The following is a 27,264-nucleotide window of genomic DNA, read 5'->3' on the forward strand; positions in this document are numbered from 1 at the left end:
TGCATCAGTGCCACTGCCAGCCATCAGTCAGTGCCACCTTTTAGTGCCCATCAGCCAGTGCCATCTATCAGTGCGTCACATGACATTAAAAATAAGTATCGGTAATCGGTAACGGCGAGTACTTGTACTTGGTCTTAAAAAAGTGGTATCAGGACAACCCTACTTTTATTGGCAACTATAATTACAGGTAGTGTTACTCATTGTGTCTCCGAAATTTGTGGTGTCTCGCAGCAGTGACACCTATGCCAAAATCAAGAGATAGGGTCTCCTCAAGCCCCTCCCACTTCACATTCCTCACCAGTCAGCTGACCTCTAGTCTCTGCCTCCAGCCATGCCGTGAACTGAATGGGCAGCTGCGAAGAGGCTGAATGGCCATAGGCTCCAGGGACAGCGCTGCTGGGCCGCGTCGAAAAGGCTGAGCAGTGCAGACCTCAGAAGTGTGTCCACTTCCTCTCTCTCAATTCCTACCCCTGCTCTGGCTCCCATTGTCCCTCCTTTCTTGGACATTATCAGGCCTTCCAAGATGTTTTGAAAGCTGCTACTCTGGTGAAGAGTCAGGCTGGGGCTTAGATTCCATTCCCTGGGGAGCTCCGGTTGGTAATCTACAAGGGCTCACTAGCATTGGACACTGACACTCACTGGAGCGCCAGACTGGGAAGGAGAAGGAACCAGTTGTCAGGCAGCTGTGTGGATCAGCTGACTCAGAATCACAGGAGAATGAAAGTAAATGTAGTCCTCTGACCCAAAGAGAGGTATGGCCAAAAAAGCTTTGGCCATACTTCTCTTTTAAATGTACATCTTCTTTATACAAATGATGGGCACTGCCTCCATCTCTAATTCTCTGCTTTACTACAAATGTCTGATTTTATAAGTAGAAATGTGAAATGTTATTGTCTCCTTTTGTTGATTTTAGCAACACAAAATTCCTAAACTTTTTTCTCACAGAACTAAATAAGCAAAAGTTTCTTTCGTACCAGATATCCTCAGCTGTGACATTTCCTTCCCGTGATTTATATAGCACTGTAAGAGAATATCTCTCTGCATATTTACTCAAAGGCAACATTTAATGCCAAAATGCAATGAACCACCATGACATTGGAGTAGAATAATAAAATGAATGGCATCAAGGGAGCAAGGTTATCATGTACCTGGGCCAGAAACAATTATTCAACTAAAGACTTCCTCCTCCTAAACAGCTATTTTGTAATTTAAAGCTACTAAACTAAGCTGTCAGGTAGTGATGGAGTACATGCTCATAAAATGCATCTAAAACATTTTATATTTCCAACATATCATCATGATGGCCACCAACAAACCAACAAGATTTTACCTTTCATCATTGTAAAGCAGACAGAACAATTAAAAGTTATGCTGGTTGGCTGTTGTGGATTACTGCATGAGTCTGCTTAACCACTTCAGCTCCCGAAGAATTTACCCCCTTCCTGACAAGAGCACTTTTTTGCGATTCGGCACCGCATCGCTTTAACTGACAATTGCGCGATCGTGCGATGTTGCACCCAAACAAAATTGATGTCCTTTTTTCCCCACAAATAAAGCTTTCTTTTGGTGGTATTTCATCACCTCTGTGTTTTTTATTTTATTGCGCTGTAAAGAAGAGTGACGATTTTGAAAGAAAATCAATATTTTTTACTCTTTGCCATACTAAATATCCCCAATAAATATATAAAAATCTATTTTGTTCCTCAGTTTGGGCCGATAGGTATTCTTCTACATATTTTCAGTAAAAATAAATCGCAATAAGCGTATATTGATTGGTTTGCGCAAAGGTTATAGCGCCTACAAAATAGGGGATAGATGTATTGCATTTTTTAAATTTTATTTGTTATTAGTAATGGCGGCGATCTGCTATTTTTATCATGACTGCGACATTATGGCGGACACATCAGACACTTTTGACACTATTTTGGGACCATTAATACAGCGATTAGTGCTATAAAATGCACTGATTTCTGTGTAAATGTCACTGGCAGGGAAGCGGTTAAACACTAGGGGGCAATTAAGGGGTTAAGTGTGTCCTAGGGAATGATTCTAACTGTGGGGGGTGGGCTACCACTGACATGGCAGAGATCACTTCTCCCAATGACAAGGAGCAGTAGATCCCTGTCATGTCACCAGGCAGAATAGGGAAATGCATTGTTTACATAGGCATCTTCCTCTTCTGCAGCTCTGTAACAGGATCGCGGGTCACCGGCGGACATCGAGCAAAATTAATTGCACTCCTGTGACTCATAGGAGATGCCCAGCCTAACAAGCTCAGGCTGGACACCTCCTTTAAACCCTGTACATGTGTATCAACAGTCGGCTGACTTTCAGTCAATGTGTACTGCTGTCTGTTCTAACGACGGCTTCTGTTGAACTGTCATGCTGGAAAGCCAGCATTCGATCAGCATTTGCTGCCAATAGCTGCTGATCTTTGTATTCTGGCAGTCGGGGGGAGTCCTTGTTAGAACACAATAGTTCAGTGGGAGAGATCCCTCCATCAACAACGCTTGTGCTGATGCAGGAATCTGTCAATATTTTTTCTGTACACTGTGGTTTCCTAAATAAAAGAAAGATTTTAGAGCAATGGCAGTCATGCGGATCATCTTTATGGATCCAAAAAAAAAATATATATATATATACCCAGCTTTAGGCTCCAATTTAGAAGATCAGCAAATATGTACAGCCCTTCTTTTGTGGAAAAAAATGCGTACAGCCCTATCCAGATGTACAAACCAATGCAATGTTTTTAACTCTGTTATATTTAAAGATTTAGAAAAAAAAAAAATTGAAAAAAAAATCTTTTGAAAATCAGAAAATCCATACGTTTTGCCACCATTGATTTCAAAATTTTACCAACCAAACCTTCAATTTCACCTCATAATGCTACAGAAAATAATTTTCGTAGCTGGGAATCTTCTTTTCTTTCTGGGCGTTTTCTTTTCTTGCACATGCGCATTTCTTTTTCAATTACATTTCTCTCACGATTCTCCCATCATTGATTAGAAAATCGTTTGTTTTTCAAAAAATTTCCGACATGTCCGATTACTCAAATTCGATGGCCGCACGAAAATCAGCTGTTGCTGCAGCCCACTAATAGTGCGAAATACGAACGAAAATTCCTCTAAATTTTTTTTTTCCGAAATTCGACCCATGCATGGCCAGCCTTAGAGCTATAGAAATCTTTAAATATAACAGAATTAAAAACATTGCATTTGTTTGTACATCTGGATAGGGCTGTACACATTTGCCCCCATGCTTTACATACACATATTCCCCCATGCTTTACATACACATATGACCCATGCTTTAATATAAAGGATGGTTGTTGTCCTCTCTTACCTACAGACCCGCCCGCAGAGTAGCTGATGGACACGTGCGCAAGGGAAGATAATACAAGCAGGCGGGCGGGTGATGATGACGTCAGCGCGCTGCTACTTGGCTGCCGCCGGGTGGACCAAGATGGCCGCGGCTCTGGAGCTAGGCCGAAGCCGCGGTCTTTCCTATGGGCGAGACTGCGGAGCTCACTCCGCGGATCGTCGATCAAAATAATTTTAGTCGATTAAAGAAATTAACGATTATTTGAACAATTAATCGTTAATTTCCGCAGCCCTAATTATTTTTAGACTAAAAACCATAAGTTTGACATTTTTGTACTCATTTTGGACAGAGTAGGGTAGGGTTAGAACCTCTGCCGGGGTTGTATTGCTGTCCATGCCCCCACTGGGGAGATTTACTCTCTCTTTTATTCCTGCTGATCCAGTGATCTCCCAGCATCTCTAATTCTCAGATTTTTAACAGTAAAGCATATTTCAACCACTATGTTGGGTTCCTCTCTTTCTTGGAAACATACAAATCACCCCCCCTATACTTTATAATCAATCATGTGAGGTACAGTACCGTGCAAACGCTTTTGTCAGGTGTAAAAAAATGCTGTAAATAAGGAATGTTTTCATAAATAAGTGTTAATAGTTTCTTTTTTATCAATTGACAAAATGGAAAGTAAATGAACAGAATGGAAATACAAATCAAATCAATATTTGATGTGACCACCCCTTGCCTTCAAAGCAGCATAATTTCTTCTAGGTCCACACAGTGCACACAGTTTTTGAAGGAACTCGGCAGGTAGGTTGTTTCAAACAACTTGGACAACTAACTATTCTTCTGTGGATGTAGGCTGCCTCAAATCTTTCTGTCTCTTCCATAGGCGTGCATACAGGGTGTGCCAGGTGTGCCTGGGCACACCCTAATCACCCATTATTGCCAACCATCATGGATGACATGCACATTACTGGGATGAATCTTCTTTTACCACCCCCCAGCAGTTTCAGGCACTCCCAGTTCTTAGAAGGACTGGAGGAACATCCCCAAGATGGAGCCTGCTTCCCCCTTGTTTTCTCCTAGTACTGCAATTAGGTTTAAGCGTGCGGGATGCTGATGCTCCAGCCTCGGAGATCGCGTCAGGCTCGCCTTCTTCTGGTGGTGTGTCACGTGTGCGATGAGCAGGACATGTGCGTGTGTTTGAGCTTTAGGGTGCACACCCTAATGCAATAGGCTGAGCACACCTATGGTCTCTTCTTGTAACCCCAGACAGACTCGATGATGTTGAAATCAGGGCTCTGAACCATCATTTCCGGGACCCCTTGTTCTTCTTTACGCTGAAGATAGCTGTATGTGGCTGTATGTTTGGGGTCATTGTCCTGCTGCAGAATTTTTTTTTGGGCCAATTACACGCCTCCCTGATTGCATGGCATGATGAATAAGTAAGCAGCCATCTATTTTGTACAGCCCTCCTCAACACACAAAATTTACACAGAATTTGTCAGGATCTCTCAGAAGCACAACTTAGGAGACAGGGATCTGAACTTTCAAACTGCACAGCTAAGGGAGAAGAACTCTTATTGGAGGCAAGGAACACACTCTCCTCCTCACACTGCAGGAAACAGAGGACAGCTGTGGGCGGCTGTCAATCACAGGTTGTATGCTGGAGCTCTTCTCCTCATCAACGTTTTTCTCTTGGTGTCAAAAAAATCTGTCAGAAGACACTCATGCAGATAACAGAAGAACCAGGCAGCAGAGAGAAATCACACCCAGTGTTTTGGATAGAGACGAGTACACATGTTTTTCAAGTCTGAGGTTTACAACTACTTTAACCCTAACAGCTGTAGTTCTACCTTGGCTCCCCCTGTGTTTTTCCTGGAGGGTCCCTCCTTTTCTTATGTTACATGGGGACAAAGCAGCCCTTATTGCTTCCTTGGGACTTTTCTTTTCATTTTATGTGGAAATGTCAATTTTCCTGCCTTGAAGACATGTCAGACACTCACGATTTGCCTTATGGGTGAGGTCAGGACTGTCAAATGTGGCTGCCTGGCATGTATTCCCTTTTCAACTGACCCATCTTCTGCTGCTCCGTAGGTCCCTCTGTGGGATTCTGTCCTCCTCTTCCACCTGGCTGGGTGGTTATTTTGCCTTTCTTCCAGGGCTTCTGTCCTCAGGGAACTGTATTTTGACAGGTGGCTATTAGAGCCTCTGTGCATCTCTACTTCGGATACAAGGTGCTTCTGCTCTCGTTCGTCTGTCCAGGTCCGTTGACCCTTATGCCACGTACACACGATAGGACATTCCGACAACAAAACCATGGATTTTTTTCCGGCGGAATGTTGTCATAAACTTGTCTTGCATACACACGGTCACATAAATGTTGTCGGATATTCCGAACGTCAAGAACGCGGTCACATACAACACTACGATGAGCCGAGAAAAATGAAGTTTAATGATTCCGAGCATGCGTCTAATTGATTCCAAGCATGCGTAGGATTTTTGTGCGTCAGAATTGGCTACAGACGATCGGAATTTCCGACATGAACTTTTGTTGTTGGAAAAAATGAGAACCAGCTCTCAAACATTTGTTGTTGGAAATTCCGACAGCAAATGTTCGATGGAGTATACACACGGTCGGATTTTCTGACAACAAGCTCACATTGAACATTTGTTGTCGGAAATTCCGACCGTGTTTACGCGGCATTAGTGTTCTTTTCATGGGCCTGCTGCTGCAGTTTTAGTTGCTTTGTTACCCACTTCAAAATGAATTACTTGGGGCGATCACATGGTTTAAGAATCAATTCCCGTGTCCCGTGCTGTACGATTTAGATAATATGAATTTTGACGTACCTGTAAATTTCATATTTTGGAATACAGTACATGAGATGGGTCCCTTTCCTCCTCCTCTGTGATCTCCTTACTACTTGCTAAACAACTGGAGCCTCAGAGAGTCAGTGGGGTGATATAACTACACTGGGGGCAGTACCCAGCAAAGAGTCCAATCACCTGAAGTTAGTGGCAACCCATGTAATAAGAATCAACTCCTATTTTCTTATTTTTTTAACTCCAAGATATGGAATTTTAAAGGTATGTCAAAATTTTTTTTTCTTACAAAAATCGCAGTTTAGAGTAACAGCTACAGTTATACACATTAGTAAAATGTCTATTTCATATAAATTGTTAATTCTATTGACTTTACACCGAGAAACAGTGAGTGATTTTGGACATGAATCCTTTTTTCCTGTTTGTTAGTAAATTGTAGTGGAAGTTCAGCAAACCACGTATGGTACAAATCTGAACTCTCCTGTAAGCACACATTGCATACACCCACGTGTGAATATCAGAGCATGGAAAAAGTGAATGACATAGCCAGGATCTGCCTAAAACCTGGGTTTTGTTTGTGTTTTCAGAATTGCATGGTACTTAGTGGAAGGAAGAACACAGATGTTCCTCTGGAAGGATATCTAGTTGCTCCAATACAGAGAATATGCAAGTACCCACTTCTTTTGAGAGTAAGTATGCCCTGGTTGCTAGGGGATGTTATTAGAAGGGTGAAGCATGCTACTCAGTTTTTTTCAATGTCTTTCATACAATCAGCCTCCATTTCCTTGCTCTCCCTTTAACAGGCCCGTTATTATGCAGAACAAACTTGGCACAATATAGGCGACATCTAACAGTGATCATTGTGGAACAGTCTCATCAATACTGAGCACACCTCATATCCAGGCTGTTTTTATATGTACTGTATATGCATCCATTATTTATATATGTGTGTTGTAATGGGTTATTTGACTTGCTTTTAATATAAATTACATGCACTATTAGGACAAAACATGCCTAGATGGGCATTATGGCTACTCTGGTATTTCCAAGTAAAATAAGCAAATTAAAGTGTTTCAAATAGAACTGTAAGATGCCTTGAACTTTTTTAGGTTCAGCCCTGTTTTTATGATGCCCCAATTCACTGCAGCCAACCCCCTGTTTGCATTTGGCCTATGATACTTCCACTTGGTTACTGGCCCATAGTCAAAATACGTCCTGTTTTTAAAGATGGATATCTCGGTAACGGCAGCAGCTGCTGCCACAACCGAGGTATCCATCTTTAGTGCCAACGGTCCTGTAAATGATAACGGTGGTCTCCGCGGCGGATTCGCCGCGAGATCGCCGTTATCGGTGGCGGGAGAGGGGCCACCCCTCCCGCCGCTCTCCCACGCCCTCCGCCGCTTACCGGAGCCGTCGGTAGCGTCGGAGGCGATCGGGTCCATTCGGCACCTGTGTGGGGTTGCGACTGAGGGAAAAATCGCCCCCACCCGTCCCCATACCTCTGCTGGGCAGAAGTGACGTCAAAACGTCAGTCCCGCCCAGCGTCTTAAAGAAACATTTTTTTTCTGTCATTTGAAAAAATGACAGTTTCATTTTTTTTTTTTTTTTTTGCATTTAAGTCTAAATATGAGATCTGAGGTCTTTTTGACCGCAGGTCTCATATTTAAGAGGACCTGTCATGCTTTTTTCTATTACAAGGGATGTTTACATTCCTTGTAATAGGAATAAAAGTGATATTTTTTTTTATTTTTTATTTCAGTGTAAAAAATTATAAAACTACATAAAAATAAATAAGAAAACAAAAAAATAATTTTTTAAAAACGCCCCGTCCCGACGAGCTTGCGCACAGAAGCGAACGCATACGCGAGTAGCGCCCGAATATGAAAACGGTGTTCAATCCACATAAGTGAGGTATCGCCGCGATCGTTAGAGCGAGAGCAATAATTCTAGCCCTAGACATACTCTGTAGCTCAAAAAATGCAACCTGTAGAATTTTTTATACGTCGCCTATCGAGATTTTTAAGGGTAAAGGTTTGACGCCATGCCACGAGCGGGCGCAATTTTTAAGCGTGACATGTTGGGTATCATTTTACTCAGCGTAACATTATCTTTCACAATATATAAAAAAATTGGGCAAAATTTATTGTTGTCTTATTTTTTAATTCAAAAAAGTGTTTTTTTTTCAAAAAAAGTGCGCTTGTAAGACCGCTGCGCAAATACGGTGTGACAAAAAGTATTGCAATGACTGCCATTTTATTCTCTAGGGTGTTAGAAAAAAAAAAATATATATATATAATGTTTGGGGGTTTTAAGTAATTTTCTAGCAAAAAAAACAGTTTTAGTCTCGTAAACACCGAATCTGAAAAACAGGCTCGGTAATCAAGTGGTTAATAGGTATTTGTCTATCTTTCTGTAAGTGAATATGGTGGTGTGAAACATGTTGCTATACTAGTGCCCTTAAAGAGGAGCTCAAGTTCCGCACCCCCCCAAAAAAATATTTTAAGTCAGTAGCTACAAATACTGTTGCTGCTGACTTTTAATATAATGACTTTTACCTGTCCAAAGATCCAGCACTGTCCTCAACCATGTTGATTCTTCAGTTGGCTTCGAACCCAGGCATCGGCATATTAACTAAGGGAAGGGAAACCAGCAGTGAAGCCTTGTGGCTTCACAGCCAGCTTCCCACTGTGCATGTGGGAGATGCACTGCGCTATGTGAAAGGTCCCACAGTCTTCTGGAACCTCTGAAAATATACATATGCTAGTGCTCAGGATATTGGTAAAAGATTACAATTAAAATGGACAGTGAGTAAATATAGGACAAGTCCAGGGATCGGGGTTTAAATAATGCTCAGGTAAATTTAAGACAATCTGGGGTAGATTCAAATAGGCCAGCGTAAATTTCTGCGTGCTTAGCCTATCTCAGATACGCTACGCCGCCGTAACTTAGTGAGGCAGGTTCTGTATTCAGAAAGAACCTGCGCCCTAAGTTAAGGCAGCGTAGCGTATGTGGTCCAGCGTAAGCCCGCGGAATTCAAATTATCCATGTAGTGGGCGTGTTGTATGGTAATGAAGGCTGACCCCACGTAATTGACGTTTTTGACTAACGGCACATGCGCAGTCCGTGAACGTAACCCAGTGCGCATGCTCCAAATTAACTTGCAAAAATCCAATGCTTTCGACGTGAACGTAAATTACGCACAGCTCTATTCACGAACGACTTACGCAAACGACGTAATCGACGGAAAATTTTACGCTGGCCCGACTTCCATACTTAATACGCCTCATATAACAGGGGTAACTTTACGCCGGAAAAAGCCTAACGTAAACGACGTAAAAAAATGCGTCGGGCGGACGTACATTTCTGAATCGGCGTATCTACCTAATTTGCATATTCCTCGCATAAATCGACGGAAGCGCCACCTAGCGGCCAGCGTAAATATGCAACTAAGATACGACGGCGTAAGAGACTTACACCAGTCGGATCTTAGCAAAATTTCCGGCGTATCTTGTTTTCTGAATACAGAAAAAATAACCAGAGCATCCTGGAAGTTACGTGGCATATGAATAGATACGCCAGCGTAAATTCTTTCTGAATCTACCCCTCTGTCTTTATAGGTGGATGTTTATAACATCTCAGGGATAAGACAAGCACTCAGGGCACAGCAAAGCCATCTCTGGTAGACAAGACAAGACAAGAAAAAAAGAAGAAAAGCGTCTCTGAGTGCAAGGTTTAATGTTTACAATAAAATGTAATCCAACACTTATATAGAAAGTAAGGGATGACACGCTCATGGAAGGTGCAATCTCCTGGATCGGTCTTCAACATCTCTGGGGTGTCCTGTATGAGTGGAGTGTCCAGCTGCGGTAACTGCGATGTCCCTGGAGAAAGCTGGCTAGACCTCTTGATGGCTGGAGGAGATGGAGGTATTCCGCTCTGTGAACAAGCCCGTGAGCGTGTGACGTCACTGGAGTATGGAGAAACACAACACATTTCAGAGCATGCGTGAGACTCGCACAGAGCATGTGAGCTCCTTTTTCAAGTGTCACTGAATACCTCCATCTCCTCCAGGCATTGAGAGGACTACCAGTTTCCTCCAGGGACGTTGCGGTTACCGCAACTGGACACCCCGCTCATACAGGACGCGCCAGAGACGTTGGGGACCAATCCAGGAGATTCCAACTTCCATGAATTTGTCATCCCTTACTTCGGCCTCGTACACAGGACCCAGAAACTCGACGGGCGAAACACATCGTTTTGCTCGTCGAGTTCCTTGTGAAGCCGTCGAGAAACTCGACAAGCCAATTTTCTCCATTCCCGTACACACGACCGGTTTCCTCGGCAAAAAAATATCTCCCAGCAAGTTTCTTGCTGTTTTTTGCCGAGAAACTCGGTCGTGTGTACGAGGCCTTCTAAGTAAGTGTTGGATTACATTATTGTAAACATTAAACCTTGCACTCAAAGGCGCTTTTCTGCTTTTTTTCTTGTTCTGGAACCTCTGATGTGTCCTAGAAGGCTGCAGGGGAAGGAGAGGGGCCGAACTTCTGCTTGGATCAGCGCCGCAATCTGACTGGAGGTGGGAGTAGGTAGTGGAACTTCCCATTTTGGGGAAAGACTAATGTGTTTACTGGAGGTGGGATCTTGCTGGCAAAACTAGACTCTGACTAAAGCTGGCCATATATTCTACAATTTTTTTTATTCAATTTTCTTTAGATTTACCTTCAACTATGTAGTACAAGCGCCTGCCTAATTGCATATGAATTGAAAGTGTTTAGGTTTGACCTCATATTTTATGGTTTTGGTAAATCTAAAGGAAAATTGCACAAGACAATTGAATGATGTATGGCCAGCCTCTTTGACAAAATTAAACTGTGCTGTGAAAACAAAACGCTGGCATGGACATTATTACTAAATGTTACTTATTATAAATATCCCACATTCAAGCCCCAAACTATTGTATCAGTTTAATATATGCATATATTTATATATCTATATATTTTTTTACACAGGAGTTACTGAAGAGGACCCCAAAGAGGCACAGTGACCATGCAAATGTGATGGAGGCACTACAAGCAATGAAGGCTGTGTGCTCCAATATCAATGAGGCCAAGAGAAGGATGGAGAAATTAGAAATGTTAGAGGAATGGCAGAGCCATATTGAGGGATGGGAGGTGAGAGTCTATGAAAGCAGCCTTGTGTTCTCAAAGTTGAATATTAGTCAATAATTTACCTGTTATGAAGTATATCCCACATTGTGTGGACTGCTGTTTCATGTAGAAATCTTCTGTGCAGGGTGTCCGCCTGTCGGGTCCTCTTCCTGGTGTTGAACTTCTGGCATGGTGGCGATTAATTGCTTCTGGTCTTCAGTTGAAACTGCATTCAAGATGGTCCGATAGTGACCTGCCCCCCCCCCCTTCATCCATTGAGAAAAGCCTGTGCATTGTTTACACTGAATTTAAAACAATCTCTGAATTGGTGGGGGAGGGGGGGGGGGTCAGATGAATGACAGGGTTATCTCCCTCATTTGGAGATTGTATTACATTCAGTGTAAACAATGCATAGTCTTTTCTGAATGGATGAGAAGGGAGGAGGGAGCGGGTCTCCATGGGACCATCTTGAGTGCAGTTCATCAGAACCAAAGCTATCATCCCTCACCATGCTGGAATGTGTGCCAGGAAGAGAACTAGGCACCCTGCAGAGAAATCTCTATACTATGGCCGAGGAACTCGACGTGCCAAACACATCGAGTTCCTCGGCCAGTTCAGTCCTGGAGCCGCCGAGGACCTCGGCGGGCCGAGTTCACCCATAGAACAACGAGGAAATAGAGAACATGTTCTCTATTTCCTCGCCGAGGTCCTCGTCGGCTTCCTCGGCCGAAAGTGTACACACGGCCGGGTTTCTCGGCAGAATTCAGCCAGAAACTCGGTCGGAAGCTGAATTCTGCCGAGGAAACTGGTCGTGTGTACGGGGCCTATGTCTAACTCTATTCACCTGTATCACATAAAGAGGGAGGGGGGTGGTGAATTAGTAGTTTACAGAAGACAGCTTGGAAGGCAAATAAGAATGTTTTTACTTTTAGTTCAGTTCACAGGACTAAGACAGTGCATGTCTCGAAAGATCAGCAGCAGTTATTTCTGTAACTGTTCTTAATCTGAAAAATAAAAAAAAATTCCAGCCACCACATCTAAGGACTGGATCTGCAATATATATATTTTGTTATTCTTGGTTTAGACATTCTTTACGTTACATTTTTTTAAAACAATTTTATGCACTAAAAATTTTGAAAACGTACTGTTTAGGACAGCTATTTTTCACCAGGGCAATGTGGAACCTTAGGGTTCCTTTAACCACTAAAGACTTGGACCATTATGCAGGTTATGGACCTTGCCCCTTTTTGCGATTCAGTTTAGGCCGATATGTATTCTTCTACCTATTTTTGGTAAAAAAATCACAATAAGCGTTTATCGATTGGTTTGTCTAACATTTTTAGCGTTTACAAAATAGGGGATAGTTTTATTAACCCCTTATGGCCCCACTAGGGGGCGCTTAAGGGGTTAAGTGTGACCTCATATGTGTTTCTAACTGTAGGGGGACGGGGCTGTACGTGTGACGTCAGTGATCGTCTTTCCCTATATCAGGGAACAGACGATCACTGACATTGCCACAACGAAGAACAGGGAAGGTGTGTTTACACACACCTCTCCCTGTTCTTCAGCTCCAGTGACCGATCTCGGGGAACACCTGCAGCGATCAGGTCCACGGGTCCCGCGGGCACGGTCACGGAGCTTCGGGCCTTAAAGAGACACGTACGTGGTTGTGCCCAGCCGTGCCATTCTGCCGACGTATATCGGCGTGAAGGAGTCCTTAAGTGGTTAAAGGTTTCTAGGGGTTCTAGCAGGCATTCTAACCACCACTGTAAAGGGGTTTGCACTCTCCACCAATGTAAAGGGTAATTTCCCAATGACTCCCAATAGACTATCCTTAGCAGGAGTTCTTCTGGGTAGAAGGGCTGGCTTAGGGTCTCTCAAAGAGCATAGCCTGGATTGCTAAAGTTTTGCATTTGTTTTGTTATTTCAATCTAACGTGGACCAATACTGCAGTGCTTTGTTTGTTTTGGACACAAAAATAGAAGAAAAAAAAAGGGGATTTTTTTTAACAATGCATCTTTCGTCTTAAAAGAAAATAGTTACATAAGAAAACACTTTATTGCAACTAAGTATTCTGGACAGCTAAGGAGTCCCACCTCCTATCCTGAGCTTAGCATCGATGACCTTCATGCAGGTATTGCACCATCCAGTACTCCTGGCATGAGACTGAAGATGATTTGGGCATAGCCACTCCACAGGTGATCCACAGGTCATTGTATATTACCAGGATGTGTTATGTGGGGGAGGGGTGGATTTCTCACTTTTTATACTTTGGATCACCTCATATTATGATAAACATAACATAACATATGATAAACATGTCCAAGCTAGATATGTAAATAACCTGTCACTCAAAGCAGGGAGAGAGGAAAGAACTTTGTATTTAGACAGGGTTTTATCTGGAAGTCTGTTAATTTTCACTGAATAATAAAAGAGGATTGCTCAGAGCTGGATTAACTCTGTGTGGCAAGACTGGGCACAGATGATAGGAAATCTTATACTCTACATTGTGACATCAAAAAATAAAATCATTTTTTTTTCGGTTTACATCCACTTTAAGCGCTTGTTAACTGCTTAACGACCGCCGCATGTACATATACGTCGGCAGAATGGCACGGACAGGCAGAACGACGTGCCTGCCTAGACGTGGGTCGGGGGTCTGATCGGGACCCCCCCCCCCCCCCGGTACATATGGCGGTCGGTAAGCTTCGGGGAGTGATCCGGGATGAGGGCGCGGCTATTCGTTTCTAGCCGCCCCCCTCGCGATCGCTCCCTGGAGCTGAAGAACAGGAAGAGGCGTATGTAAACACGGCTTCCCCGTGCTTCACTGTGGCGGCTGCATCGATCGTGTCATCCCTTTTATAGGGAGACACAATCGATGACGTCAGACCTACAGCCACACCCCCCTACAGTTGTAAACACACACTAGGTGAAACATAACTCCTTCAGCACCCCCTGTGGTTAACTCCCAAACTGCAACTGTAATTTTCACAAGAAACAATGCAATTTAAATGCATTTTTTGCTGTGAGAATTACAATGATCCCAAAAATGTGTCAAAATTGTCCAAAGTGTCTGCCATAATGTCGCAGTCATGAAAAAAATCGCTTATCGCCGCCATTAGTAGTAAAAAAAAAATAATGAATAAAAATGCAATAAAACTATCCCCTATTTTGTAAACGCTATAAATTTTGCGCAAACCAACTCATAAACGCTTATTGCGATTTTTTTTTACCAAAAATATGTAGAAGAATACGTATCGGCCTAAACTGAGGGAAAAAAAATGTTTTTTTTTATATTTTTTGGGGGGATATTTATTATAGAAAAAAGTAAAAAATATTGATTTTTTTTCAAAATTGTCGCTCTATTTTTGTTTATAGCACAAAAAATTAAAACCGCAGAGGTGATCAAATACCACCAAAAGAAAGCTCTATTTGTGGGAAGAAAAGGACGCAAATTTCGTTTCGGTACAACATTGCATGACCGCGCAATTACCAGTTAAAGCAGCACAGTGCCAAATTGTAAAAACACCTCCTGGGCATTTAGCTGCATATTGGTCCGGGGCTTAAGTGGTTAACCCAACACTTCATATTCCTGATATGTGCCTGTTGTACCATGTACTTGTATGAGAAAGTATCTTGTTCCCTTTATATTGCTTCCTTTATGTGAAATCCCCAGTGCTCCTGCCAGTCCCTCTGCTTTCCAATTAAAAAATGACGACGCTAAGAAGAATAGCACACCGTTGTCAGTACTCTAGCTATGCTGGGAACTCGGTGTACTCTCCTCCAATGATCAGACGTGTCCTGACAGGCCACATACAGCCAGGGCAGCCATCACAAATTTTTGGGCCCCTTACACAGCTTTAGGCAGGGCCCCCCTGGAGCAGAGAAGCGGGGGGGGGTGATGAATAAAAAAAACAAGTGTAATCTCTTTTCTCCTCACGTGAGTTAATAAGCGGGGGGGGGGGTCGAGCCTGTAAGGGGCCCTGGGGACCATTGTGCCCCTTACAGGTGTAATGCAAAAAATAAATAAATAAAAAAAAGGGGAGGGGGGCCAGAAAGGCCCCTGGGGACCGTCGGGCCCCTTACAGGTGTAATGCCTGTACCCCCTGATGGCGGCCCTGCACACAGTTTTTCACCGTGAAGCTCAGTGTGCTGCTGCTTCCCCCCCCCCCCCCAGCTCTATGCAGAATAGAGAATATGATTTGCCTTTCATTTCTTTATTAAACTGAATGGGTTATTTTACAAGGTGATCATTTACAATCACTTTAACAAAACAATCAGGCCGCGTACACACGACCAGTTTTCTCGGCAGAATCCAGCAAGAAACTCGATGGGAGACGTATTTTGCCGAGAAACCTGTCGGGAAACTCGTCGAGCCAAAAAAAGAGCATGTTCTCTATTTCCTCGACGGGCAATGGGAAAATTTGGCTCGACGAGTTTTTTGACAGCCGAACAAGGAACTCGACTGGGAAAACTATGTGTTTTGCCCGTCGAGTTTCTTGGTCGTGTGTACGCGGCCTCACAGAAACATCACTGTATCAGCACAAATGAGATACACCATTGAACCCCTTGTCGTGTAACACATTTGGGTTTGTTGAATAAACATCTGGAATTCGGCTGATCTTTATGAATAAGAACGAAGAAACAAAGAGATTTCCTAACAGAAGGAAATGTTTAAAAGGGAGGCATGGCTTTGCAAAAGATAGTTATTTTTAGAATTAGTGAAGATCAAAGCCTGGCTTACATCCCCACTGCAAACAATATGATGTGGCTTTTTTATTAGTATAGACATCCTGGCAATAAATGATCATCTGTTGCAACATAACCCCCCTCTTACTAGATGTCCTACGACACCAGACCTTTCATGATTTCCTTCCTTAAAGACAGTGGGCATGCTCTCCCATTCATTCAGTACCCTACCCAGGGCTGGATTCCAGACAAGGCCAACAAGGCCAGGCCTCGGGGCGGCACTGCGGCTGAGAGGAGAGGACACTTTCACTTTCATTTCCGGAGTTCCCCCCTGTCATGTCACGGATGGTGAGAGGAGAGAAAACAGAGGGAAGAGGAGGTGAGATGGCTTTCAATGTAAGACCCCCCCAATGCTCAATGTCACCCCCCCCCCCGCTTCTCAATGCAATTTTTGGCAGCAGCACCCCCCCGCCTCTTAATGTCATATTCGTCAGCAAACCCCCCCCTCCTTCTTCATGTGTTGCCGAAAAAGTCTCCTGGTGGATAATGTCCCCCCTGTACTGCGCAGGCGGGGGGTGGCATTGAAGGACCCGGCCTTGGGGCGGCAAAGGGAGTAAATCCGGGCCTGACCCTACCTGAAACCTTTGCTTCCATAACCAAGAATTAAAAACATCATAGAAAAAGTGGCAATATCCTTTTTCTCCAAAAATAATCTATACACATCCACTACCATAATACCTAATTTTCCACTGTGTTTTCTGTAATGTCCTCTGTGAGCTCATGAACATCAACTTTTCCCTCTTACCTCTGTTTGTTCAGAACAAGCGGTGCACATTAGTTTTGGTCATGTGCACTACTCTAAAGCCTTGTATACACCACCGGTTTTCCAGTCAGGAAAACTGCCAGAAGAGCTTTTGGCCAGGAAAACCGGACGTGTGTATGCTTCCTCGCATTTTCCCCGCCAGGAAAACAGCTGGCAATCCTGGCGGGAAAATAGAGAACCTGCTCTCTATTTTGCCATCGGGATTCCCAGCAGTTTTTTTTTCCACCAGATCTACTACTTACTTATGGGAAACACTGCAAAGCAGTGCCGATGGAGCATACACACGGCCGGGATTCCCGGCCAAAGCTCCATGGCAGTTTTCCTGCCGGGTTCTCGACTTTCCCCTCGGTTTTCTCGCCAGACCTTTTACCGACGAGAAAACCATTTGTACAGGGCCCTATAGTCCGTAGTCCATCTCTCAAGAAGAACCATGGAGAATGAATGTAGCCACCATCTAATAGGGAGAAGGGTGACAGCAGCAAAAAAAATAGTTTGGAGAGGAGATACAAAGGAAGGTGTTTTTTTTCAGTTACAAATACTTGATTATAATAAAAAAAATTAAAACAGAATTTGGTGTTACTTTACCGACCTAAACAAAACATGAGAATGACATAAAAATTAGGATCTATGGGCCAGATTCACAAAGAGATACGACGGTGTATCTTCATATACGCCGTCGTATCTCTGAGTTCCGTCGGTCGGATCTATGCGCCTGATTCATAGAATCAGGTTACGCATAGATCTCCCTAAGATCCGACAGGTGTAAGTGACTTACACCGTCGGATCTTAGGCTGCAATCTCACGCTGTCCGCTAGGTGGCGCTTCCATTTGTATAAGCGAGGAATATGCAAATGAGGAGTTACGCCGATTCAGAAACGAACGACCGCCCGGGGCTTTTTTTTTACGTCGTTTGCGTTCGGCTTTTTCCAGCGTATAGTTACCCCTGGGTCTATGAGGCGCAGCCAATGATAAGTATGGCCGTCGTTCCCGCAACGAAATTTTAATTTTTTACGTTGTTTGCATAAGTCGTTCGCGAATACGGATGGACGTAATTTACATAAACATCGAAACCAATGACGTCCTTGCGACATCATTTGGAGCAATGCACGCTGGGAAAATTTTCTAGACGGCGCATGCGCTGTTCGATCGGTGCGGGGACGCGCCTGATGCGAATAGTACACTCCCCCTAGCCGCGGAATTTGAATTCCGCCGGGGGATTTACGATACGCCGCCGCAAGTTTTGAGGTATGTGCTTTCTGAATTAAGCACTTGCCTCAAAAACTTGCGGCGGCGGATCGTAAATCAGATAGGTTACGCGGATCTAAAGGTCCGCTAACCTATCTGAATCCGGCCCTTTGTCTTTAACACCCTGTCCCAAATTTCAAAGTATCAATAGTACTTTTGTCAAGCTTCTCCCATTTTAAGAGCTTAAACTTATGGCTGTTTGGTCAAATTCTAAACAGTTGCAGGGATATGGTTTTAGTGCTGGTAAATAGGAATGATATTAGAAGTACATACAGTGCCTTGAAAAAGTATTCATACCCCTTGACATTTTCCACATTTTGTCATGTTACAACCAAAAACGTAAATGTAGTCTATTGGGATTTTATGTGATAGACCAACACAAAGTGGCACATAATTGTGAAGTGGAAAGAAAATTATAAATGGTTTAAATTTTTTTTTACAAATAAATATCTGAAAAGTGTGGCGTACATTTGTATTCAGCCCCCCCCCCCCCCACTCTGATACCCCTAACTAAAATCTAGTGGAACCAACTGCCTTCAGAAGTCACCCAATTAGTAAATACAGTCCACCTGTGTGTAACTGAATCTAAGTATAAATACAGCTGTTCTGTAGACATGGCCGTGCCGTCCACCTAAAATAACAGGCCGGGCAACGAGAGCATTAATCAGAGAAGCAGCCAAGAGGCCCATGGTAACTCTGGAGGAGCTGCAGAGATCTTCATCTCAGGTGGGAGAATCTGTCCACAGGACAACTATTAGTTGTGCACTCCACAAATCTGGCCTTTATGGAAGTGTTGCAAGAAGAAAGCCATTGTTGAGAGAAAGCCATAAGAAGTCCCATTTGCAGTTTGCGAGAAGCCATGTGGGGGACACAGCAAACATGTGGAAGAAGGTGCTCTGGTCAGATGAGACCAAAATTTAACCTTTTGGCCTAAAAGCAAAAACACTACATGTGGTGTTAAACCCAAAAGCAAACATTTATTATACTGCAGCTTATCAATGCCTAGATGTAATGGCTGCATTACTTTTATTTTTAAGGCTTTGTTTCCTTTATTTTCACCTAGTGACCTGACCAGTAACAAGCTTTTGTGCAATTACAGTTTATCAGTTAAAGCGGAGCTCCACCCTAAAGTGGAACTTCCGCTCATCGGAACCCTCCCCCCTCCGGTATCACTTTTGACACCTTTCAGGGGGAGGGGGGTGCAGATACCTGTCTAAGACAGGTATTTGCACCCACTTCCGGCCACACAGTCTGCGGTAGACTGCGGGCAGAACGTCAGTTCCCCCTCCCCCTGTTGTGTTCTGGGAAACACACGGCTCCCAGAACACAGCGGAGACCAGTGAGCATGGCCCTGAGCGACTCGCACATGCGCCATAGGGAACCGGGCAGTAAAGCCGCAATACTTCACTTCCTGGTTCCCTCACCGAGGATGGCGGTGGGGACAGCAGAGTGACGAGCGATCGCTCGTCTTCTGCTGCCGACGTCGCTGGACTCCAGGACAGGTAAGTGTCCTAATATTAAAAGTCAGCAGCTGCAGTATTTGTAGCTGCTGGCTTTTAATATTTTCTTACAGAGGAACTCCGCTTTAAGAGTATTGAAACAAACCATTTACCACTAAAAGAGCGGCTTTGAATGATCAGCTTTTATTTATTAATGTAAAACCTTTATCTCAGCTGCTTGTGTAACTGCAGTTTGTGCTAAGGTTTGGATTCAGTTTGTTACTGTAACTAAACCTGCTAGTCCATCTAACACTCCCCGTCCAATGCTGCTGTCTGCTTTGCCCCTGTGCTCCTTTCTCCAGAGTGTGGGTACTTTAATACAGGAGGTATGTTACTGGCTAGATCATCAGGTGAAAACAGAGAGGAAAAAAGTCTATGATTGGTAAGCTGCAATATTTTAAAAAAAATTTATTGGGTTTAAATAACCTCTGTAGCTGCGGGTAATGTGGTCTGGTCCAGTCACATGATTCCTTGTGAGAGAGCCCCAACGGGTTATGGGATGGGTGACACCACAACTCCCAGAATTCCCAGTCATTGTTGAGTGATCCCTCCTCTCCCCTGCAGCCACCGCTCACTGACACAGGGGAGCGGGAGCTGTGGGATCCAAAACTTTTTTTAGCATTAAGCTGAAATATGGAATAGAGAGGTGCTAATGCATATGCAGTTCATTGGGTTACATCACTTACTGAACACTTTATTATTGGGATTAATGATTAAAATACTACATTTTGTAAACCAGATGAACTGTCATCACACTTTCTTTAATATCTTCTGTCACCACCTTTTTCAGGTATTATACACCCATTTATTGAATATCTGACATATTTCAGTTGGTTTAGGTTAGTATATCTGATAATTTCAAGATTTTTTACATTTTGTAAATAGGTTTTTTTTTTCAGGAGAAGCAATTATACTTGGTGATTTTATTTATCATATTATATTTTCAAAAGATTAATGTTTTTTTCTTACTGAAATGATCTGAGTATGTTTCTTATATTTGCTTTATTATATTTTTGCCATTTTCTTCATTAACTTTTATCCAAATGAACCATATTTTGTGCACGCAAATCGATAAGAGAAAACACATAGAAACTGAAAAGAGTGTAGATCTTTGTTTTCTTGCTTATTTATCCCTGTTTTGGTACTGATTAAAAAAACATTTATTGTTATCTAGTACAAGGTCATTTACATATTTGGTGTAATGGATATATTTCATACTTTTGTTTGCTTTGTTAGGGATCCAGCGTAACGGACACATGCAGTGAGATGTTAATGCATGGTGTCCTTCAGAAGATTTCATCTGGGAATATCCAAGAGCGGATCTTCTTCCTCTTTGATAACCTTCTAGTATATTGCAAAAGAAAACATCGGTAAGAGTCTGAGAATACATTTTATACTGTAGGTCAATGGAATTGGAATTGATATAATGTATGCACTGGTATGAATGTGTTTCTATTTTTACTTGTCTTGTCTTTATTTCATTATATGTAGTTGTATATGCAGGCAACTATGTCTGCACAGTACATATACATAAATACATCATACAAGTCAGCAGCAACTGGTATATTTATTTCGCCAGGTGGACTTGATGTGTTTTCGTAAGGAAAGAGGCAGGTCACAAGTGCTATAACAATGAAGCCTTGTACACACGACCGAGAAACTCGACGGGTGAAACACATCGTTTTCCTCGTCGAGTTCCTTGTTAGGCTGTTGAGAAACTCGACAAGCCAATTTTCTCCATTCCCGTCAAGGAAATAGAGAACATGCTCTCTTTTTGGCTCGTCGAGTTTCTTGACAGTTTCCTCTACGAAAATGTACACACGACCCATTTCCTCTGCAAAAAAATATCTCCCAGCAAGTTTCTTGCTGGTTTTTGCCGAGAAACTCAGTCGTGTGTACGAGGCCTGACAGAACTCAGTCCCCAACACATGTACAAACCAAAAGAAAATATTTTGTTCATGGGACTTTTAAGAAATGGGCCAAATAAAGTAGATATTTGTATGTTAACCTCTTGACCACCACCCCATGTCTAAAAGACGTCCTATTTTTAAAGATGAATATCTCGGTAATGGCAGCAGCTGCTGCCACAACCGAGATATCTATCTCTTCAGTGGGCGGTGGTGTACACGATAACGGCGGTCTCCGCGGCGAATTCGCCGCGAGATCGCCGTTATCGGTGGCGGGAGAGGGAGGGAGGGAGGAGATCGCGACCGTTCGGCAGCGGAGCGGGGACGAGACTTAAGGAAAAATCTCCTTTACCCGTCCCCATAGCTCTGCTGGGCGGAAGTGACGTCAAAACGTCAGTCCCGCCCAGCCTCTTAAAGTAACATTTTTTTTTTGTCATTTGAAAAAATGACATTTCCAAATTTATTTATTTTTTTTGCATTTAAGCCTAAATATGAGATCTGAGGTCTTTTTGACCCCTGATCTCATATTTAAGAGGACCTGTCATGCTTTTTTCGATTACAAAGGATGTTTACATTCCTTGTAATAGGAATAAAAGTGATCAAATTTTTTTATTTTTATTTCAGTGTAAAAAATTATAAAACTAAATAAAAATAAATAAGAAAACAAAACATTTTTTTTTTAAAGTGCCCCGTCCCGACGAGCTCGCGCACAGAAGCGAACGCATACGCGAGTAGCGCCCGCATATGAAAACGGTGTTCAAACAACACAAGTGAGGTATCGCCGCGATCGTTAGAGCGAGAGCAATAATTCTAGCCCTAGAGCTACTCTGTAGCTCAAAAAATGCAACCTGTAGAATGTTTTAAACGTCGCCTATCGAGATTTTTAAGGGTAAAAGTTTGACACTATGCCACGAGTGGGCGCAATTTTTAAGCGTGACATGTTGGGTATCATTTTACTCGGCGTAACATTATCTTTCACAATATATAAAAAAATTGGGCAAAATTTATTGTTGTCTTATTTTTTAATTCAAAAAAGTGATTTTTTTCCAAAAAAAGTGCGCTTGTAAGACCGCTGCGCAAATACGGTGTGACAAAAAGTATTGCAATTACTACCATTTTATTCTCTAGGGTGTTAGAAAAAAAATATATAATGTTTGGGGGTTTTAAGTAATTTTCTAGCAAAAAAAACTGTTTTAGTCTCGTAAACACCGAATCTGAAAAATTAGCCCGGTGGTAAAGAGGTTTAAAAAATATACAATTTATTTCATATAAAGATTAAAATCGAACAAAGTAGACACTACACATGTCATAAAAACAAGCACAGTATAGACATATTACTGAAACTAACATATATACAAAATTGGAGAAACAATAGAATTGGTGCACTTTCAGACTGTAGTCTCTACACGTTTCGTGGAGCAACGCCCACTTTATCAGGAGTCAGACATAATATTTTTGTAAATACTGTATCCGTGGAAAAACAATGTCATGAACAAAAAAGTGTGTGTGTGTGTGTGTATATATATATATATATATATATATATATATATATATATAAAGGTAAACTTACAAATAAAAATACAAAAATCAATGTATAAAGGGCACCATAAGCAGAATAGTTTTATCAAAGATCACAACAAAATGGGAGTGACTCTAACGGGGTAAACTCTGTCCAGGAGATGTAGTAGGAGCAAGCCCGGGGACCAGGGCGCACCAAAGGGGCCCAACAAAAATAAGAAGCCTAAAAGTGCAAATAGAAGTGAGGTGAAATGAGGATGAAGGACAAAGAATTTTAGGTACGTTGATACCAGTGCCGGAACAAGATCATATTGTGTCCAGAGAGCAAAGATTTCTAACTGTGACCTTCCATGGGTGGCGCAAAAGGCGGACTAATAGCAGAGCATGCAGCTTGCTGTGCCAAAAAGTCACTAATGTATGAATTTAATAGTGGTGTACATTTTTTCCTACAGTACTGTCCCGCAGTAAAATAAGGGGCTAATATTGAAAAAATAAAAAAAAGACCAAGGACCAATGTGAGGAAAAAATGTGCCTGCATTGGTGGTGTCACTGAAAGGAAACAGATGCTCCTGTGTAGAAGGTGTCACTAAAGGGAAAAAAATGCCCCTGCGCCTGTGCTGTCAATGGAGGGAATGAATCTATTTGTCAGTGGGATGAAGTAGGGGTCTGGGGTGTATTTAACTAAGGAGCCCTGTGTGACCCTAATGCCTAGTACACACGATCAGAAAATCAGATGAAAAATACCGCTTTCGAAGCTGAACGTTAGTACACAGCTTTTGAGAGCCAATCACGACAGTTCGTGCAAAATTATCCGAAGGGATAAACACAAAAAAAATTCTTGTACAATACCAGAACGAAAGATTTTCATTTAATCGGTACAGTATTTGGCCAAAAAAATCGGAAGACCAAGACCACGCATGCTTAGAAATTATGCAAAACAATACATCACATTAAATCACTTTGGAATATGTTTTCTGTTGTACGAGAATTTTAGTAACCTATTGGATTTGGATATGAGACGAGCATGCAAAAAAAAACAAAAAAAAAAACAACAATCATTCATTTGATATTCGTGTGTATGAGGCTTTGGGGAGGCAGGGTAGCTGAAGGGCTTTGAAGGCGGTAGGGTGGCTCTGAGAGGGAAGCTCTTGGACTGAGTTGCCTCCCCCGCCCTCTGTGTACTTGCAATGCAGATCTTCTTCTTATAGTGATGCCCACCAGGGAACAATGCTTCTACTTCTTCCCTTTCCCCTTGACCATGTGATATGTCTCATGACAAGTGGACGCAAAGAAGGGCAGCCTGCCTTTACTCCCCGGTGAGTGCCTGTCCTGAGAAGAAGGTCTGTTCTCAGCGAGTGCCCTGTCTGCCTGCTCTTTTCTGACCACAGTAGGCTGATATTGGAGGGAGCAGAGAGAGGTCCTTGCTCTTCACTCCATTTTCCAGCTGTTCGTTGACAAAAATGACAGCGGCATCACTGCTGGGACTGCTGATATCACAACTAATATGGCGGTGCCCAGCAGCACACTCAGGGCTTTTGAATATCAATTCAATATAAGGGAGGCCTTTATAGGTGAATAACATGCCCTAAAATATGGTCAATCAACAGGGTCTGTTTAATGTGACCCTGAGCAGTTGCTCCAGAGCTTAGTAAATGAGGTAATTCTTCACTTTGCAAAGAAAACCCAATCACGCGCAAGGAAAAAAATAAGAACTGCAATTTTGCTTGCACATGATTGGATGATGGCAGTCACCAGAGCTTTTGCCTGTTTGTTAAGCTCCGGAGAAACTGCACATAAAGAAATCTTCCTCTGCAATCTGTTGAGATCCTGACACTACCGAGAGTGTTGATCCTCTGTGTTCCCTGAAGCACTCTTTGGGTTTTCCCACTGTCCCCTACAACACTACACAACACAGTAGTGACATGGAGGTTAGTAGGAGAAACCACTTAGGCCTCTTTTACACTGAGGCGGTTTTCAAGCACTTTTGGGCCAAAAATAGCCTGTAAAGTGCCTGAAAAATGTCTTCCCTACAGCCCCAGTGTAAGTGAGTGAGAAACTTATATAGCGCAACAAATGCGAACTGAATCGCCTCTGGGCGCTTGGTATCCATTCCCTGGGCCCCCAGAAGAGATGGGTCTTGATCTTTCTCCTGAAGGCCAGGTGGTTTACCTCCAATCAGATGGTGGTTGGTAGAGCGTTCCATAGTCTGGGTCCTTGGACTGCAAATCTTCGTTCTCCTTTGGACTTGTATCTGGCTTTGGGTATCTGGAATAGATTTTGGTTGGTGGATCGCAGAATGCGATTGGTGTTGTGAGCTTTATGGTTCTCGCATAGATATTGGGGGGCATTTCCCAGAATACACTTATGCGTTAGACAGAGTGCTTTCACACTGGGGCGGTGCGCTTGCAGGACTGAAAAAAAAGTCGTGCAAGCAGCATCTTTGGGGTGGTGATATACACCGCTCCTTCACCGCCCCTGCCATTGAAATCAATAGGCAGCGCTGCCGAAGCACCTGCAAAGACCTTCGGCAGCGGCGATTTGCGGGCGCTTTTAACCGTTTCCTCCGCCAATAGCGAAGTGAAAAGCACTAGAAGCCAGAAAAGCACTGTTAAAACTACGGTAAAGCTAACGTGGCCACGTGTCAGTGTGAAAGGGGTCTAATTCCATGTACACATGGTCAGAATTACAGATGAAAAAAGTCTGCCGAAATTTTTTCATCGGATATTCCGACCATGTGTATGCCCCATCAAACTTTTTCCGTCGGAAATTCCGACAGACTTAGAAAGAGAACACTTTTTTTCCGATGGAAAAAATTTCTATCGGAAATTCCGTTCGTCTGTATAGAATTCCGACGGAGAAAAAAACACACATGCTCGGAAACAATTCGGCGCATGCTTGGGAGCATTGAACTTAATTTTTCTAGGCTCGTCGTAGTGTTGTACGTCACTGCGTTTTTGACAGTTGGAATTTGGTGTGTCCGTGTGAATGCAAGATAGCTTGAGCGGAATTCTGTCGGAAAAAACAGTCAGAGTTTATTCCGGTGGAAAAAACGATCGTTTGTAAAAGTGTGAAACCTAGGCGATCAACACCATTTCAGTGGAAGATTTCTGTGCAAATGAGACTTGTTCAGCAGCACGGGAGAGGTGGTCATATACTCTTTTTTTCTTTTGCAGATTTTTTTTTTTTTTTGCCCCATAGACAGACATGAATGCGTGTGTATGAATGCGTTTTTCCTATTGGGAATAGATTGTATGTGACAGCGCACACCAACATAGGTTTTTGGCTATGGGTTTCTTTTTAATTGTATATTTAAAATTGATATGTAGAGCACCAGGTAAACCTAATGGTTAAATGAGATAATGGGTTGATTACACCTGATTGACATCTAGGTTAATTATGGATAGCTCTGAATTCCCTTTTTATAGGAGGTAAAGATCAATAGCCCCCCAGTTCTGACGAAGTTCCTAGTTCTAAAGGAACGAAACATGTAAACTCTTGGGGTACAGGGACCCCCCGATGCACATTTTGAACCTCAGTGCTTTCTTTTTTCTTTTGGAGCTCGGTAACATGGTTACCTTGAGCCACTAAGCAGCTTAAGGAAAAGTATCACATGGAGACATGAACAGTGCAATCTGAACATTACTTGCACGCTCAAATTGGAGAGACTGACCCCATGGAGACCTAATACATTCTTTATTCTCAACTTTGGAGATTGGTATTTGCCTAACATCATTGAAGACACTGTATAATTGCAGTTTTATACTGGACATTACTATATCATTCACCTATCATTACTGCACTGATGAGGAGTGCTTCAGGCTCTGTGTGCTACACATGGATGGATGGCTCGGCTGCAAATTTCTCTGGCAGCACGTGAGTACAGATTTGATGTGGTAGCTACAACTCTGAGCTACACATAACAGCCCAACAGTGAGTACAACTTCAACCGTTTATTTTCTGTGGAATGCTGATCAATTATCTGCTCACCAACAGTGTATATATCAACACATCCAATATTCATGTAAGCCTAATTGCTATTAGCAGTTCAACAAGATTTCAATATCTGATGGACATATCTACTTGATATATTAGAATGGACACTACCCATAAGTAATGGGAACCCGTCAATCAATTGTGGCTACATTGTTGCATAGTCCTCTCAAGTGCAGCATAGGTGAACTCTGATACTTAATGATCACTACTACAGTGTCTCAAATATATATTTTTGTTGAATGCCTCCTTATCAGTTACTATCTGATGGAAATTGAATAACTGTTTACGCCAGATGCGGC

General features: G+C 42.7%; 1 protein-coding gene across 1 annotated transcript in view; it reads left to right on the top strand.

Moving 5' to 3' along the window:
• The window catches only part of PREX2 (phosphatidylinositol-3,4,5-trisphosphate dependent Rac exchange factor 2), a 370,987-nt gene that overhangs the window by 85,296 nt on the left and 258,427 nt on the right, over positions 1–27,264 (top strand). Inside the window, exons 5-7 of the mRNA XM_040354370.1 lie at positions 6,732–6,833; positions 11,154–11,315; positions 20,784–20,917. Of these exons, the coding sequence (XP_040210304.1) occupies positions 6,732–6,833; positions 11,154–11,315; positions 20,784–20,917 (398 nt within the window). The remainder of the gene's footprint in view (positions 1–6,731; positions 6,834–11,153; positions 11,316–20,783; positions 20,918–27,264) is intronic.

The sequence above is a fragment of the Rana temporaria genome, chromosome 5 (genome assembly GCF_905171775.1).
Source record: "Rana temporaria chromosome 5, aRanTem1.1, whole genome shotgun sequence".
Lineage (NCBI taxonomy): Eukaryota > Metazoa > Chordata > Amphibia > Anura > Ranidae > Rana > Rana temporaria.